Here is a 16077-nt window from a genome sequence, read left to right as displayed (position 1 = left end):
TCAGCCTGGAGGAAAGGAGGCTCAGGGGAGTCCTTATGGCTCTGCACAACACCGGGCAGGAGGGGGAGCCGGGTGGGGTCAGGCTCTGCTCCCGGGGGACAGGGACGGATCTCAGGGACAGGGTCAGAGGGATGGATCTCAGGGACAGGATCTCAGGGACAGGGTCAGAGAGACAGGGTCACAGGGATGGATCCCAGGGACGGGATCTCAGGCTGTGCCAGGGGAGGTTCAGGGTGCACATCTGGAGTAATTTCTTCACAGAAAGGGTGAACAGGCTTCCCAGCAAAGTGGAGTCAGGGTCCTGGAGGTGTTTAAGGACTGGACACGACAATCAGTGCCATGCTCTGGTTTGCATAGGTTAGACTCAATCTCAGAGATCTTTTCCAACCTCAGTGATTCTGTGTGCTCAGCAGTGCGGGGGCTGCCTGAGGGGCTGGGGGCTGCTGTGAGTGCAGGTTGTGGGTCTGTGTGTGTTCTGTCAGCACAGAATGCTGGGGAAGAGAGGTTGTACCTCATGGGCTCAGGACTTGGTTTTGGCCCTGGGCTTTCAGGTCTACTTTAAAAACTGTGAGAAGCTCCTCCTCCTGAGCGCCTCTCCCTGTGCTCTTTGATGAGATCCAGCCTGATCCAGAGTGTGGATTATGGCCAGGCTGTTTGCTGCCTCTCTGCTGTGTGTGTGGACTCTGTGCTGTTGGATCCAGCCTGTCTCTGCTTGGGATGCTTGGGTCCATCCAGATCTTTGCACTCAGAGATTTTGGTCTCTCTTCAATGAGTTCAGCCACAAGAATAAATCATGGGCATCACCCCATTTGCACCAGTTACATGTGACTGAGATGAGAATCTCTGGAAAGGGGCAGTGCTGGTGTCAGCAGGACCTGGAGAGCTGCAAAGGGCACCTGTGTGCCAGCCAGCATCTCTGAGCTGAGCCCTGCATTTAATCCCTGGTTTTGCAGGAGTGACACAGCCATGAGCAGCACTGGTAGTACGTGGCCTGTCAGGGAGACTGGAGGCTCCTGCTGCCACGGCACAGTGGGAAATGGGATGTGAGGAGCCAGGTCTCCCCCTGGACCAGCCCTGGAGCCCCCTGGAGCTATTGAGGGTCCCACCAGGGCAGGAGGAGGGGCAGGATGGGAGCACAACAGGGCTCAGGGTGCCACCGAGGCAGCTCGCTAGGTGTCCTCCCATCCCTGCTCTGCCACAGCCAGGGAACAAAAGCTCCTCAGAGCCCGCGGGTTGATAATCACTCCTTGTTTCAGTACTGGAGTCCTCCCCCTGTCCCTCGGGGAGCTGAAGCGCAGAGATCTCTCAAAGTGGGGCAAAACAAGACACTCTGGAGGCTGAAAAACCTCCTGGCTTTGTTTTCTCTTGTGCTGAATGATTCTCCAGGGCTGGGCACTTATCCCCTACTGCCAGAGCTTGGATGCTGCAGGGCTGATCCCTGCTGCTCTCTGTGCCCCAGCACTCCCTCACTGCTGCTTCCCAGGTGTCCTGCCTGTCCCCAGGAGAACCTGGCACCCCACACCCCTTGGGATGGGGAGCTCTGGGGTGCTGTGTGGGCTGCATGTGCTGGCTGGTGTCCCCAGAGTGGGGCAGGCTGGTCCCCAAGCCATGCTGTGGGGTTTGGTGTGATGCTGTTCACAGGGGTCTCAGGGTGTGGGAAGAGATGAGAATCTTGACTCCATGTTTCAGAAGGCTGATTTATTATTTTATGATATATATTATATTAAAACTGTACTAAAAGAATAGAAGAAAGGATTTCATCAGAAGGCTAGCTAAGAATAGAAAAGGAATGATAACAAAGTCTTGTGACTGACTAAGACAGTCTGGATAGCTGGACTGTGATTGGCCATTAATTAGAAACAACCACATGAGACCAATCCCAGATGCACCTGTTGCATTCCACAGCAGCAGATAACCATTGTTTACATTTTGTTCCTGAGGCCTCCCAGCTTCTCAGGAGAAAAAATCCCCAGGAAAGGATTTTCCATAAAACATGTCTGTGACAGTTTGGCAGGGCCATGGTGCAGCCCCTCAGAGCAGCTGGAGGTGACAGGCTGTGGTGTGATGCCACAGCTGGAGTGGCACGGGATGCTCTGTTGGGGGACAGCTGTGCTGAGGACTGGGGTGCTGGCACAGCCACACTGCCCAGCACCCTGCACCTGTGCCAGCAGGCTCCTGTGCCATGGAGCTCCTGTTGGGGCCCTGTGCCTGTGGCATGGCCAATCCCAGCAGGGCACAGTGCCAGTCCAGCTCCTGGTGCTTTCCTTTGTGTCCATTTTCCCACTTGTGTCCATTTCCCCCCTTGTAAAGGGGCAGCCCTGGCCTGTTTAGGATTGCCTGGCTGACTTTTGGAACTTGCTGTTTTCTTTAAAAGAATTCTGTGCTCAAGGCATGTGCAGTGGTTGCTCAGAGCCCCAGAAGAGCTGTCACCTGTTCCTGTGGCACTGCCCTGGCCTTCGGGCTGGGATCAGCTGGGACAGGCTGTCCTGCAGGCACAGCTTTGTGTGCACAGGATGCTTTGCTGAACCTCTGGCACTTGGAGCTGCCCCACAGGAGCTCCAGGCTGTGGATGTGGGGAGAGGCCCTGGTGAGGGAGAGCAGGGAGAAGGGGAGGTTTGACACCCTGATGCTGCCAGGGACAGCAGCAGAGCTCAGTGCCAGCAGGGTCAGGCCCTCTGTGGTGGTGGGGCAGGGGCCAGGCTGGCATGTCACTGTAGTGCCCAGCCCAAGGCACATTTCCTTGGCCCCACATGGTCCCTTGGGGCTGGCACGGGGCTGAGCTGTCCCCAACCTGTGTGTGCTCCTGGCCCTGCTGCAAGCAGGAGCTGGGAAGCTGCCAGTGCTGCTGATGCTCATTTTGCTGTCTGGGAGTTCCATTAACCTGGTGTTAACTTCATTAACTTCCTTTTAAACCAGTAATTAACTTGGCCATGGCTGTTGGTGCTGTGCCCACAGCTGCTGTCTGTGGTGGCTGGGATGCACCACCAATGCACAGCCTTGAACAGGAAATAAAAAACTGATTCTGTCCAAAGACTGTGAGCGTTGCTGAGGGGCTGAGCCACCTGGGCTGGTCCCTGGCCATGCTGTGAGAGGACATGGGACTCAGAACCCCCATCCCAAGATGTGAGGGACCCACTGGAGCTTTGTGCTGGAGGGCAGTGGCAGCCTTGCAGCTGTGAGGGTGCCACTCACAGCTGGGTGTGACTCCCAGTTCAAACTGAGGAGCTGGGAGCACCAAGGGCAGGGCCTGAGTGCTGCTCCCGACTCTGAAATTGCCCCCAGGGACACTGAACCACAGATACCTGCAGAGCCACGGGGTAGTGCTGCCCTTATGCCTTTCCAAGTGTGATGCCAGAAATGAGCTCCCCACTTTGCTGTGAGCAGTGCCTGGGACCTGGGGGCTTTGGCTTGGGAGGGATGTGTTGGGTTTTTACATTTTTCTTTTTTTTTTGGTAATTCCTGGAGCTGAATGGCTCAGGGCTGACTGCAGTGTTTGTCTGAGTGCTCAGATGCGATGTCCTGACTCCAGAGCAGGGAGTGAAGGAACTGGGGACACCGTACTGGTGTGGAATACCTCCCAGCTCTCCCCTTGGCTGTGTCCTCTCTCAGTTTGGGGTGGGAACAGCAGCAGGACCCCGGGGAAGCTTCATTTTTCCCACCTAAAGAACAACCCCAGCCCCAAAGCAGCGTGGTGCAGCTTGCTTTCTCTCCTCCCTGCCCCAGAAGGGCGATGGGGCTGCGAGGTACCAACAGAGCTGCTCTGTGAGACTTGGCCGGGAGCACAGAGGGAGATTGATGTTTGCTCGGGCGCTCAGCCCTCAGCTGCGGGCTCTGCCCACCCCTGCACCAGCTGGGGACAAAAGCCCCGGCCCCGGGTGGCACTGCAGGGCTGGCGTAAGCCCCCCAGGACAGCTGGCAGCTCTGTAAGCTTGGCTCCTGCCCAGCAAGCCGAGTGAAGGGGCTGAGGGGCCACACAGGGAGGTTTGCTTGGGGATGCAGCACATGCTCGGGTGTCTGAGCTCCACCGCAGAGCTGGGACCCCCCCAGCTCCGCCTCATCTCGGGTCCTGTCCCCTGGCCAAGCCTGGGTGGGAGAAAAGGGCTGGGATGACTGTGGGGAGCACCCACAGAGCTGGGGGGGGACAGAAAGTGAGGAGGTTTGGGGCTGAGGGCTTGCAGGGGGCTCCTGCCCAACCCTCCTGGCATCTCCCATGTGGGAGTAAAATGTGACAGTGATCAGTTGTGTCAGAAAAATCACCCCTGGAGAGTAATGATATCTGTATGAGTATAATGGTGGGTCAGGGCTCCTGTCCCCACAGGGCATTGTGCCCTTGTCCCCTCCCCACGCTGTGAGTGGGAGCTGGCTGCAGTGTTCTTGGCAGAGACAAATCCCCAGCACACAGCATGAAAATCCCAGAAAGCTTTATTTGCGTAGGAAGATCGATGCTGTTTAAAAACCCACCACTGCAGGAGGCTGGCATGGCCACCCAGTGCCTGTGGGTGCTGCTCAGACACTGGTACCTGCCTGATTGGCACTGCCTCGGGTGCTGGGGAGCCCAGGGTGCCTCCAAATGGGGCTCCCCAAAGCAAGTCTGGCCTGAACACATGGTGGGAACCCATGGGGAGCCCCATGGCAGGGGGGGCATGCACAGGGCTGGCAATGGGATGGAGCTGGCTCAGCCTGTTCTTGTGGGTCCCTCTGTCCCCTCATGGGGTGGCCTGGGGCCACTTCTCTGCTTGCCCCATGTGTGGAATGGGTGCATGTGGCTGAGCACTCTGTGGGGCTCAGGGGATGGTGCTGCTGGTCAGTCCTGCAAAGAAGAGGGGGATGAGTGGTGCCTGAGGAGCCAGGCCAGGGATCACAGCAGGGGTTTCTGCCTGGGTCTGGTGTCAGAAGGCAGTGCTGCCTCCTGGCCATGTCCCCCTGCCTTGCAGGGTCCATTCCACCATGGCAGGTGGATCACTGGAGCACTCACTGTGCCATGGGGCCACCACAGCCCTCAAGGAAAGGGGTGAATTCTATTTCCATCCTGCCCAGCCTGGAAGACTCTGGGCCCTCTCCTGCACCCATGGCAATGGGACCTGCTGGGCTGCAACCTCCTGAGGGCAGAGGGAAAGGAGAGCATCACCACACTCCTCTCTGGAGGACTTAAGCATCACCTGCTGCTTTTATTTCCTGCAAAGCATGGAGGGTATCCAGGTTTGGAGGGCTGGGAGCCTTGCTGAGCTTGTCCTGTTGGGGTTCCAGTTGCTCTCCTCTCCAGTGGAGGAACATTAGGGATGAACCTGCCAGGGGATGCTGCACCCGGATGCTGGGCTGAGGAATGGGGCAATTTTCACCTCCATCTCTCTTCTGGCACTGTGGTGCTGTGGGAATGCAGCAGTCTGGGGATGCCACCACTCACTCTGCTCGTCCAAAAGGATTGGCCAAGCTTTCCCCACTGCTTTCATCCCAAAATCTCCCTTGGCAGACAGGTTGTGGGCCCTACTCTGCTGATAATGCAGTGCCATCTCCCCAGGGCCAAGTGACTCCCATCTGCAACTGCAGTGGCCATCTGGGCCCCTTCAGCAGGACTGAGCTTGCCTGCTGCCTGCCTCAGGGCTGGCCTGTCCTTGGAGCAAACAGAGCCTCCTGCCCACTGTCCCTGCCACATTCCTGCAGCCCTGGGCACCACGGGCAGTTCTGAGCTCTGCAGGGAGGGCAGCATCCCCAGCCTGCTGCTTTGCTCTGTGCTGGAGCTGGCTGGGGCTGCATTGCTGGGCAGGGGCTAGGGGGGCACAGCCAGCATCCTGCACAGTCCAGGTGCAGGCAGGGCTGCTGCCTGCTCTTTCCTGCAAGCAAGCTCCAGGCCAGAGCAGAGAATTGCAGCCTGATCCCTGCCCCACAGCTCAGTGATGCAGGCTGGAGAAGCAGCAGCCTAACAGGGTAGGTGTGGAAAAGGGAGAGAATATTTTTCTGGAAGGTGATGTTTTCTGGCCACTGGCTCTGCCAAAGTACCCAGGGCTCTCCTGTGCCCCTGGCTACTCAGGGTTCCCCCAGCAGCACAGCATTCCTGGGGTGTGGTTGTTCCCCTGTTCCCTGACAGCACAGCATTCCTAGGGTATGGTTGTTCCCCTGTTCCCTGACAGCACAGCATTCTTGGGGTGTAGTTGTTTCCATGTTCCCTGACAGCACAGCATTCCTGGGGTGTTTCCCTGCCCTGACAGCACAGCATCCTGGGGTACCTGGGGTGACACCATGCAGGAAGCAGGAGGGGTTCCTCTCTCCAGCTGACCGTGGGGACCTGTGATTGTTGATCCCCCCACTTTGTGCCACAAAATCCACAGGGGCACAGGGGCTGCCACACATCCAGGCTCTGAGGCCCAGCCCAGCTGTGCCACCGCTCCGGGACAGAGGGAAATGCAGTTCTGGCTGAGCCTGTGGCACCTGAGCACACTGTGGGGTGACACCGAGAGGCAGTCAGTCCTACTTTTCCAGCCTCAGGGCACCATGTGGATGTCCTCTGAGCGCAGCACTTTGTAAACCACCCAGTAGAAGATGTTGAAGAGCAGGAAGGTGAAGGGGAAGACGGCTCTGGAGACGGTGTCGATGCGCTTGGCGCGGTCCAGGTAGCGCCTGTGGAGGCTCTCCCCTTCCCGCAGCACGGCCGGGGGGCTAAACGCTCCGGGGCCCTCCCCAGCCCCCTCCTTGGGCTGCAGGCAGGGGCCCAGCCCGTAGCCCCGCAGGTAGAAGCGGCTCTCACGGCTCAGCTCTTCCTCCTGCCGAAGGAAAGGCGGTCAGGCAGGGCACGGTGGTGCCGGTGCTGCGGGGGGAGGCTGCACGTCCTGCACACCCCCGGTGCTGGGTGCTGGGTGCTGGGTGCTGGGTGCTGTGCCAGACTGGCAGCTCTGTCACACAGCTCAGCCATGCAGGCAGAGGCAGGAGCTCCCAGTGCTGTCTGTGCACAGGGCAGGGGTGAGCACTGAGCTCCTGCCTTCTCATCCAGCACGTGTTTAGTTGTATCCAAAGGCAACCCGACCCTCACATCCCCCCAGCTTCCTCCCAGCTCTGGCAGCCAGAGGGATGGGAGCTGAACTGCTGGAAGGGGGCACATAGGGGTGCAGGGTGCATTGGGTGCAGGGAGCTGAGGTGTGCAGGCACTGCTGAGAGTGTGCTGTGTTTGCTGTGCAGTGGAAATGTGGCTGTGATGGTGAATAGGAGAGGACAGGCAGCTTGCTGGGGCAGAGCAGGGCAGGGATGCAGGAACCTGGCTACCACCAGGGCTTGCAGGGCACCCCAGTCCCTCCAAGAACCCAGGCCCTCATTTCTCCCCATGGCTGCTTGGCAGAGATTGCCTGGGGCAGCAGAGGAGGGAGGCTGAGAGAGCTGGACTCTGCTGGTCTCTCTGCCCTTGCTCAGCTTCTCTCTCCCCTGGCTGGCAGAGGGGGCAACGTGCCCATGGAGTTGTGTGCTCATGATCAAGGCTGCAGAATTGCCGTGAGAGTCCCTGGCTGCAGCCCACTGCCATTGTTCAGGGCACCGATTGGGTGCCTCAGGGGCTGGCCAGCAGTGCCTGCCCTCCTCCCCATCGACAGCTGTGCACTGCGAGCCACTTGCCTTGTTTTAGCCTTGGAGAGGGTTATGTGTGCAGAGATGTGATGAGGGATGGGCATGTGCAAGTACAGGCTGCACATCTGGCTTTTTGCTGAGCCCCTGGACTCATTTGGTCTCTGTGGCTCCCCTCTGCCTTTGCTGGTGCTGTATCTGGCTTTGGTGGGTTCTTTCTTCCAAAGCCTGCTTCAGTCAGTGCCTCACTTTGTGTCTGGGTGCTGTTTGGGATCCCAAACACCATCTCTGGCCAGCACTGCCCTCCAGGACACAGGGGCTGCCTGCTGAGATCAGCCCCTGCAGGCACTTGGCCGGCACGGGGGCTCTCATGCAGAGAGTTTGTACCCTGGCATCTTTATTTAACTCAGCAATCCACAGGCTAAGCAAGATTTTACAGTGGGAAGAGCAGCAGTGGCTCAGATTGCTGAGGTCAGTTCTCATTTGCAGTACAGTTTTATTTCCCTGCCTCAGGCTGAGTGCCTGCAGCCCCTCTGGATGGGGGGACCTGGGTGCTCTGTGTGCTCTGGGGACCAGCAGCTCCCCCAGCCCAGGGTTCCTGAGCCTGGATTTGGGTGGTCTGCGGGAGGTATTTGCCCTCAGGCTGTGAGACCCGGGCTGTGCTTTCTCAGGCACAGGAGCTGTGTGTAGCAGGGCTCTGCTCCCATCTCTGACTGAGCAGCACCCCGGGGTGCTCCTGGCTGCATCCAGGGCTGTGCCAGCTGCACCCCAGGGAGCTCTGCAGCCTCACTTTGGTCTGTTCTAAGCCAGCACACGTTCCTTGGGTTGGACAGAGCCTCCTCCTCCCTGCCCTGGCTGGGTGCTGCTCTCCAGGAGTCATCTGTGAAAGGCAAAGATGCCTCTCCTGGCATCCAAGGGCTGATGATGGTGCAGAGGAGGTGAGGGTGACCAGGTCTGATCTCCTCCCTGGAGCTGTGGTTGATCCCCTGCATCTCCCCAACACCCTGGGAGCTTGCCCTGCCCCACACTTCTCCCTGTGCCTCAAAGTGCTCATGAGCCCTGAGCAGCTGCCTGTGCAGGAGGGACTGCAGGCAGCTGTCCTCTCTCAGTTTGGGGTGGGGACAGCAGCAAGACCCTGGGGAAGCTTCGTTTGTCCCACCTAAAGAACAAACCAGTGTGCTGCAAAGCCCCAAACCAATGTGGCTGCAGCTTGCTTTCTCTCCTCCCTGCCTCAGAAGGCCCTTGGTGGGCGACAGGGCTGTGAGGAACCAACAGAGCAGGGAGTGCCTGGAACCTGCCTGCAGGGAGGCAGAGCCTTCACCCTGCCAGAGCTGTGGGCATGGCTGGGGAGCTGGGCTCAGTCAGCCTCAGCATCACTCACCCTCAGCAAAGGGGACTGTGCTGGTGCTGCTTTACCAAAGGCGAACCCAAGGCATGGAGTTGGGGTTCCACAGGGAAATCTGCTCCGTTCCCATCCCTCTCTCAACACTTTTGAGCCCAGGGAATGTGACCCACATAGCCAAGCTTGTGTTAGCTGACCCCAGGAAAGCCGCAGCCATGTGCTATGGCTTGGCCTGTGGGAAGAGGCACACCACCGGTGTGGTGCCAGAAGGGGTCACAGGAGCCCTGTAAGCACAGCCATGGGCACTGGGGACCCCCACGCTCCCAGCACAGCCCCTGCCAGCCCTGAGACACTGGGACAGGCTGCCCAAACCCTCACCCATCAGCCACATCCTATGGGCACATACTCTGTGCTAATCACTATCCTGCTTCTTCCAGAGCCCCTTGCTGCCCCCAGGGCTGCTCCTGGGGGCTCCTGTGGGGAGGGGAGGGTGAGGCTGGCTGGGGAAGCACGGGGGCTGCCGCAGGGTCGTGCTTTACCCGGGAGCTGCAGAGCGTCGCGTAGGTGTGCTCGCTGCTGCGCCGGCTGCTCGGCTGCCGCAGGGACTCCAGGCTGGCCGTGCCGCTGCTCAGGCCCTTGTGGCATCCAGCAGTGTGCACCAAACAGAAACAGGACAGCGGGTGACCCGGGGCAGCGGCTCTGGGTGCCAGGGTGGGGGTGGTGGGGGGAGATGGGGGCTCTGTGTTGGGGGGAATGAGCCCCACCAGTGTGCCCTGGCACTGAGATCTGTCTTCAGCACGTGCTGAAGGGATTTGGTGGCATGGGATGCTGTGTGTGTGAAGGTTTGTGTGTGTGTACTCGTGTCTTCCATGGTGCCTCACAGGCTGCTTAAAATGAGAGTGGGGCAGCCACATGCCGACCCCAAGCTTCTTGCAGGCCTGATGCCTGTGTTGGTGGGCTGACAGAGGTGAGGACTATTTCCATGAGTGAGGGATCCTGCCTCTCCAGATCCTGCTGCGCTCCCATCTGCAGCCCACACCTGTCCCTGGGTGCCACCAGCTCCCTCCCTGACACAGCATGAGTCCCTGTCACCGCTAAGGAGCCCAGGTTTGGGGCTGCATGTAAGGGGAAAGCCTGGTTTCCCCCATCCTCACTGCTTATTTTTCTGCATTTTTCTCCCTGACACAGCAGTGAGTCCCTGTCACTGCCAAAGAGCCCGGGTTTGGGGCTGCACATAAGGGGAAAGGCTGGTTTCCCCCATCCTCACTGCTTATTTTTCTGAATTTTTAGAGGAAGCAGAGCCCAAGGATGTCCCAGCAGGAGAAGGACAGCACCCTAAGCAGGGCCATGGATGCTGAGCCCTGTGCTGCAGTGCCTGTGGGTCCCTGGTGTGCCAAAGGAGCCATCTGTGGCTATGGAACACAGCCCTGCCCTGGAGGCTGCTGAGAAACTGTCCCTGCAGCCCTGGGCTGTCCCCTCAGGGGCTGAGGAGGAGCAGATGTCAGAGAGGGGGACACTCACCATCCTCTGCCGTCGCTGGCGGCGGCGCAGGCGCATGAACTCCTTGTGCTGGCGCGACACGAAGTTGACGGCCGCGTACTCCAGCAAGGCGGCGAAGACGAAGAGCAGGCACACGGCCATCCAGATGTCAATGGCCTTCACATAGGACACCTGCCGGGGTGACAGGGGGCTCAGGGACCCACTGCCCCCCACCTTGCTCGTTCCCCCCACTGCCACGAGGCTGGGAGCCCTCTCAGCCTGGGCACACAGGCCAGAGCAGCCAGTGTTTGTGTCAGCATGTGTTATCCCCCAGCTGATGAGGCTCCAAAGCCAAGGCATTGCCAGGGAAAGGCTGTCCCTGGCCCTGGGGCGCTGCCCAGCAGGCAGCAGCACTGACCTTGGGCAGGGAGGCGCGGGAGCCGGCGCTCTGCGTGGTCATGGTGAGCACCGTGGTGATGCCCAAGCCCACCCGGGCCGGTGCCGCATCCATGTTGATCCAGAAGGAGACCCAGGAGAGGATGACGATGAGTAGGCTGGGGATGTACATCTGGATCAGGTAGTAACCCATCTGCCTCTCCAGGTGGAACTTCACCTCGATGCAGGTGAACTTGCCTGCAGAGAAAGATGGCACCAGTGGGCGAGAGGGACCCCTGGGCCATGGGAGGGGTGGCAGCAGGTCCCTGGGGTGCTCACCTGTGTTGTAGTACTTGGTGCAATAGCCCAGGTCCTTCTCATCCCTGAGGATGAACTGTGGGAGTGTCAAGCCCTCTGCCACCTGCACGGCCTCCTGCTCCTCCAGCCACTCGAAGATGAGGTCGTTCATAGTGTAGCCAACTGGAGGGGATGTAGGGAGCCATGGGATGGGGACATGCACCCCGTTCAACCCCACACTGAGCAACTGCTTTTTCCTGCTCATGTCCCTCAGAAAAAGTGAGCTGCCAGCTTTTGGGATGGCATGGAATGGGAGGGAATGGGATGGGAAGAGGGAAATTAAGCACAGCTTGAACCCCCCCGAGGTACTCACAACTCTCCAGCTGCATGGTGCATGTCTGGATGTCCATGGGGAAGTTCTTGAGGTCCATGGGGCAGGACAGGATCAGGGTCAGCCTGAGGAGGCAGAGGAAAGGAGGCAGTTGTTGGAGCTGGGGCAGTCATTGGGGAAAAGTCACCACATGGAAGGCCAGGGGAAAGCTTTGCCTCCCCACTCAGGCACTGCACCAGAGGGGAAGGTTCTACCTAATGCTGTAGAGGACGTTGCCATTCTTGAAGATGCGCAGGAGCTTGTTGTCAGTGGTGACCTCGTGGAAATTGGCCCCTTTCTCGTTGGCAAAGAACAAGTCTGGCTTCCAGATGGAGTCGAGCATGGAGGGGTCGAGGTCGAGGGAGTCGTCGGGGTATTCCCGGTAGGCCAGGCGGGGATCGTTCCACTGCTGCCGCAGGAACACGTTCACCCGGTAGTCCTGGCACAGGGGGCAGCAGTCAGTGAGAGCACCCCCGGGGCCCAGGGAGGAGGAGGAGGAGGAAGGGATGGAGGAGGGGGTGGAAGGGGCTGTTTCCATTGAGGCTCAGCCCTGCTGTTGCTGTGTTCCTGCCACTAATAAAGCAGGGAGCAGGGGCAGCTCAGGAGCCTTCCCATGCTGCTGGCAGCCAGGGGAAATTAAAAAGCCAAGGCCATAGCAGCTGAGAGAAGGAGGAGGAGGTGGAAGACCAGTAACTGCTGCCTGCAGCATTCCGCACATGGCTCTGTGGGACTGTTGATAGTATTAAGGCTTTTGCAGAAGCACAAATAGGAAATATTTTTGCCCTGGGACTTCCTCTGATGTGTTTCTCATGCACCCAAGGAGGTTCAGGATGGCAGGAGATTACATCCATCTGCCCCACTGTGACCCTTTGGGGTGCTCTTTCTTCCAGCTCAGGCACAGGGAATGTGACCCACATAGCCAAGCTTGTGTTAGCTGACCCCAGGAAAGCCACAGCCACGTGCTATGGCTTTGCATGTCCCCAGTGTGGTGCCAGAAGGGGTCACAGGAGCCCTGTAAGCACAGCCATGGGCACTGGGACCCACACCCTCCCCAGCACAGCCACTGCCAGCCCTGAGGCTCTGGGAGAGGCTGCCCAAACTCTCACCATGGTGGTTTCAGTGACGGAGCCAAAGCTGTTGATGAAGATGTTGCACGTCACGTTGACAGGCGGACCTGGAAAACAGCGTGAGCCTCCTCTTGCTGCTGGCTGCTGAGACACGTGCGGGCACACGCGGGGACACCGCTCCTGCTGCGTGCCTGAAGGCACACAGGCGTCCCCTCCTGTGGGGCCACCCCTGGGGACACCGGGGACACCGCTCCTGAAGGCACACAGGCATCCCCTCTGCTGGAGCCACCTCTGGGGACACGCTGAAGGCACACAGGCGTCCCCTCCTTCTAGGGCCACCCCTGGGGACACCAGGGACACCGCTCCTGAAGGCACACAGGCGTCCCCTCCTTCTAGGGTCACCCCTGGGGACACCTGGGACACCGCTCCTGAAGGCACACAGGCATCCCCTCTGCTGGAGCCACCCCTGGGGACACGCTGAAGGCACACAGGCGTCCCCTCCTGTGGGGCCACCCCCGGGGCTGGGATGACCCCAGCACACCCATGCTGCCAGCAAAGTGAGCACACAGGGCTGGCAGGACAGCAGGGACTCTGGGCAGGGTGTTGGGACAGGGACGTGGAGCAGGATCCTTCCCCAAAGGCCCTGGGTTTGGGCAGCCATAAGCTGCCAGGACCTGCCACGTTTGGAGCCCTCACATCCCCCCTCTTACCTTTGAAGTTGGGTCGAATGCGGGCGTCGTACCCTGAGGTTCGTCCCATGAGCTTGTCCAGGAAATCAGAGGGTGACATGGGCTGGGCTGAGCCTCGGGAGCCAGCTTTAATCTCCTCCCGCCCTGAGACCAGCCTGTAGGGCAGGAGGGCAGGTCAGCAGCTGCCAGGGGTCCGCAGGCACATTCTGGGCTCCCCTGGGGACACTCAGTTGCCTGTGCTGCATCCACTCCAGTGCCTGGTCAGCATGGTGGGGGATCCCTTCCCTCTGCTGGGCTCCTGGTGGCTTTTCCCCTCACCTGCAGCAGCCTGAGTGTCACATGCCCGCATTTTGCCTGTCCCTGCTCCACCACATCCCTTGGCATGGGGCTGGTGCTCCTGGCTCCTGGGGACAGGGCACAGCCAGTGCTGGAGGGAAAGCAGGCAGCTCCTTCTCAGGTTCCACCTACAGCTCAGCTTGGGTTGCTGAGCAAACAATCACCCAGTGCCTGTCATGGGGGGGCTGGGGGACACAGTGTCCCTGCCTGAGTGAGGAGTGTCCAGCTGGGTTCTGACAGTTGCCAGGGGCCAGGGAGATGTGGCAGGAGAGGAGCAGCAGAGCCCACCTCCACACCAGCCATGGGGATGAGCTCTCCCACACAGCGCTCTGAGTGACGATGGAGATTTATTTAAACTGACTCTGGAGGGGATATTTTTGTGAATGCATCTTAGCCTGCCAGCTTCTCTCCTCCCGTCAGTCTATAATGATAATTTCAAGGAACAATGCGAGAGATGTTCACTCACCACATTGCCAGGCATGTGGCTGTGATGGAGAGGAATTAGCCAGACATCTCTGGACACAAAAGGAGCTTTGAGCATGCTGCTGGTGCTGCTGCATGATGCCTATAACTCCACCAGGTCTGTGCCCAGGTGGATCTCACTCCTGCTTGGAGCTACAGCCCCAGCACTACAAGAAGAGGATGATGCTGGGAACCCTGTGGTCCTTCTTCCTACCTCTTTTCAAAGGGGTGAGATTCATCCTAGAGGGGGTATGTGCACCTTATCAGCTAGAAATGGCCACAACCAAAATGTTCCAGTGGGGCAGGTTTTCCTTTAATTGGAGAAGGGCAGCAGAGAGTACCTGAGATTCATCCTGATCAAGAGCAAAGGGCTGGGAGGAATTCCCTGCCAGGAGCTGCACAAGCAATTTTGTGTGGTACAAAATTGCACGAGCAATGGTGCCTTTGGGAGGAGGGCTGCCAGGGGCCAGGCTAACAAGGAGTTAAGTGAGGCTTCTGCCTGGCACAGAGCTGTGAGCCATGTCCTCTCGCAGGAGAGGACAGTGAGGGCTCTCCCCTGCAGCACGTGGCAGGGAGGCTCCCGGGCTCCCTTGGCAGGTAGCTCCTTGAGGAGGCTCAGATAACAGAGGCACGGCGGCTCTGCAGCCCCGGGGATGCTCAGAGCAGCGTGGGGGATGCCAAAATGCCCAGAGTGCAGCTGCTTCCCACGGCATCCCCGGCAGGGGAGCGCAGCCCTGGGGCACAGCCCCTGCCTGGAGCGCTGCCTGCCCTGGGGGCTCTGCCCCGACCCGGGCCGGGCACCGCGGGGCCCTGCAGCTCACTCAGCACCTCTGTGGAGCCCGTGGATGGCAGGGCTGGAAACGCTGATGTCTGCCTAAAAACGCTGCCCTGAGACAGGCAGTTTCTGCACGTGAAGCAATTCTGGGTTACCCCTCCCTGCCATAAACGTTACAAATCCCCCCGTGCCCCTCCAGCCACACTGGCTGAGTGCTGGGAGAGGGACTGGGATCAGTCTGAGCCCAGGAGTCCTGCAGACTCCAACCCTTCCCTTCCCCTCTGCCCTGCATCCCACCTCATCCCAGATAACACCCAAGGTGGACCAGATAACAGATAACACCCAGATAACACCCAGAGATGGAAAGAGGGACCTGGGGGCTTTAGATTTTCCATCCAAGTGGGCCAAGAGTTGTTCCTGCACCCAGGGGACCTGGGGCACCCACCCACTGTCCCGAGTGAGCCAGGGTCTGGGTCAGGATCTGCCCTGAGCTTTCCTTTCCCCACACACCATAAGCCAGGAGAGGATCTGGATATCTCGGGGGCTTTGCAGCAGCAGGGACGGAGCTGCCTGGGCTGTCACGGGCTCAGCTGTCCCTTTCTCCCGTGGGTGACCCTCCCGCTGGCCCGGGGAGCCCTCGGGGGCGGCTGGGGACAGGCAGGGTCTGGCTGTGTGTGGTGGGGACTGTGGGGGAAGGCTGCCGGGTCCCGGGATGCTGGGTCAGGGTCCCGGGAATGGGGAGCCAAGCCAGGTTTGCGGGAGGTCCCGACAGGAGCTGGGGGCGTTCTGTCCGGGGCATCAGGCCGCGGAGCCAGCTCCGGATCGGGGGTCGGGATAAGGGTCCGGGGATGGTCCGGGTCTGAAGGGATGCCCAGGTCCCGCAGGAGCTCTGTCTCCCAGAGGGGGTGATGCCCGTGTGCCGGGGGGAATCGCGGCTCCCGGGGGATGGACGGGGTCGGGGTGCCGGGGTCCCGCAACCCCGCGCAGCACCGAGCACCCGCGCCGTGCGCTCACCTGAGCGGGCCGCGCCGGGGCAGGAGGCAGCCGAGGAGGAGGAGGAGGAGGAAGGCGAGGGCACCGGCCCGGAGCGCGCCCATCCCGCCGCAGCCCGCAGCCCCGCCGCCCCGGGCGCACGGGCATGACCCGGCCGGCGGCGGCGGCGTCCCCGCTCCCGCTCCCGCCGCACCGGGGCCGCACCGGGGCCGCTGCCGCCGCCCCCCGCCCGCTCCCGCTCCTCATAGTCCGGGCGCCCGCCGCGGGGTGGGCGCCGGCCGGCTGCGGGCCCCGGGAGCCGGGCGGAGCTTCGCCCGCCGCGGCGGGGAGGAGGCGGGAGCGGCGGT

At 60.3% G+C, this 16077-nt stretch overlaps 1 protein-coding gene across 2 annotated transcripts; it reads right to left on the bottom strand.

The window, feature by feature from the left end:
- Positions 1 to 5138: 5138 nt before the first annotated feature.
- On the bottom strand, positions 5139 to 16077 carry LOC102073573 (glycine receptor subunit alpha-4). Of its 2 annotated transcripts, XM_005484544.4 has the most exons (10): positions 15752 to 16077; positions 13186 to 13319; positions 12515 to 12582; positions 11624 to 11847; positions 11412 to 11494; positions 11081 to 11221; positions 10785 to 10999; positions 10409 to 10558; positions 9427 to 9522; positions 5139 to 6758 (listed from the first exon to the last, which is right to left on the bottom strand). In XM_005484544.4, the coding sequence occupies exons 1-10, from the start codon at positions 15832 to 15834 to the stop codon at positions 6480 to 6482; spliced, it is 1473 nt and encodes a 490-aa protein (XP_005484601.1). In that variant the 5' UTR covers positions 15835 to 16077; the 3' UTR covers positions 5139 to 6479. The 2 variants fall into 2 exon arrangements, with proteins under 2 accessions (XP_005484601.1, XP_005484602.1); XM_005484545.4 differs by lacking the exon at positions 9427 to 9522 and having other exon boundaries at positions 15752 to 16027.

The sequence above is a fragment of the Zonotrichia albicollis genome, chromosome 14, assembly GCF_047830755.1.
Source record: "Zonotrichia albicollis isolate bZonAlb1 chromosome 14, bZonAlb1.hap1, whole genome shotgun sequence".
In the NCBI taxonomy this organism is placed as follows: domain Eukaryota; kingdom Metazoa; phylum Chordata; class Aves; order Passeriformes; family Passerellidae; genus Zonotrichia; species Zonotrichia albicollis.
This window is presented reverse-complemented; position numbering and strand designations above follow the sequence as displayed.

Bases quoted from the DNA above. Each gene is read 5' to 3' on its own strand.
- LOC102073573 (XM_005484544.4), bottom strand. From the start codon at position 15,834: ATGGGCGCGCTCCGGGCCGGTGCCCTCGCCTTCCTCCTCCTCCTCCTC. The intron at 11,495-11,623 runs GTAGAACCTTCC...CTGCCTCCTCAG, and splicing joins AACGTCCTCTACAGCATTAG to GCTGACCCTGATCCTGTCCT. The intron at 11,222-11,411 runs GTGAGTACCTCG...CATCCCCTCCAG, and splicing joins CACCATGCAGCTGGAGAGTT to TTGGCTACACTATGAACGAC.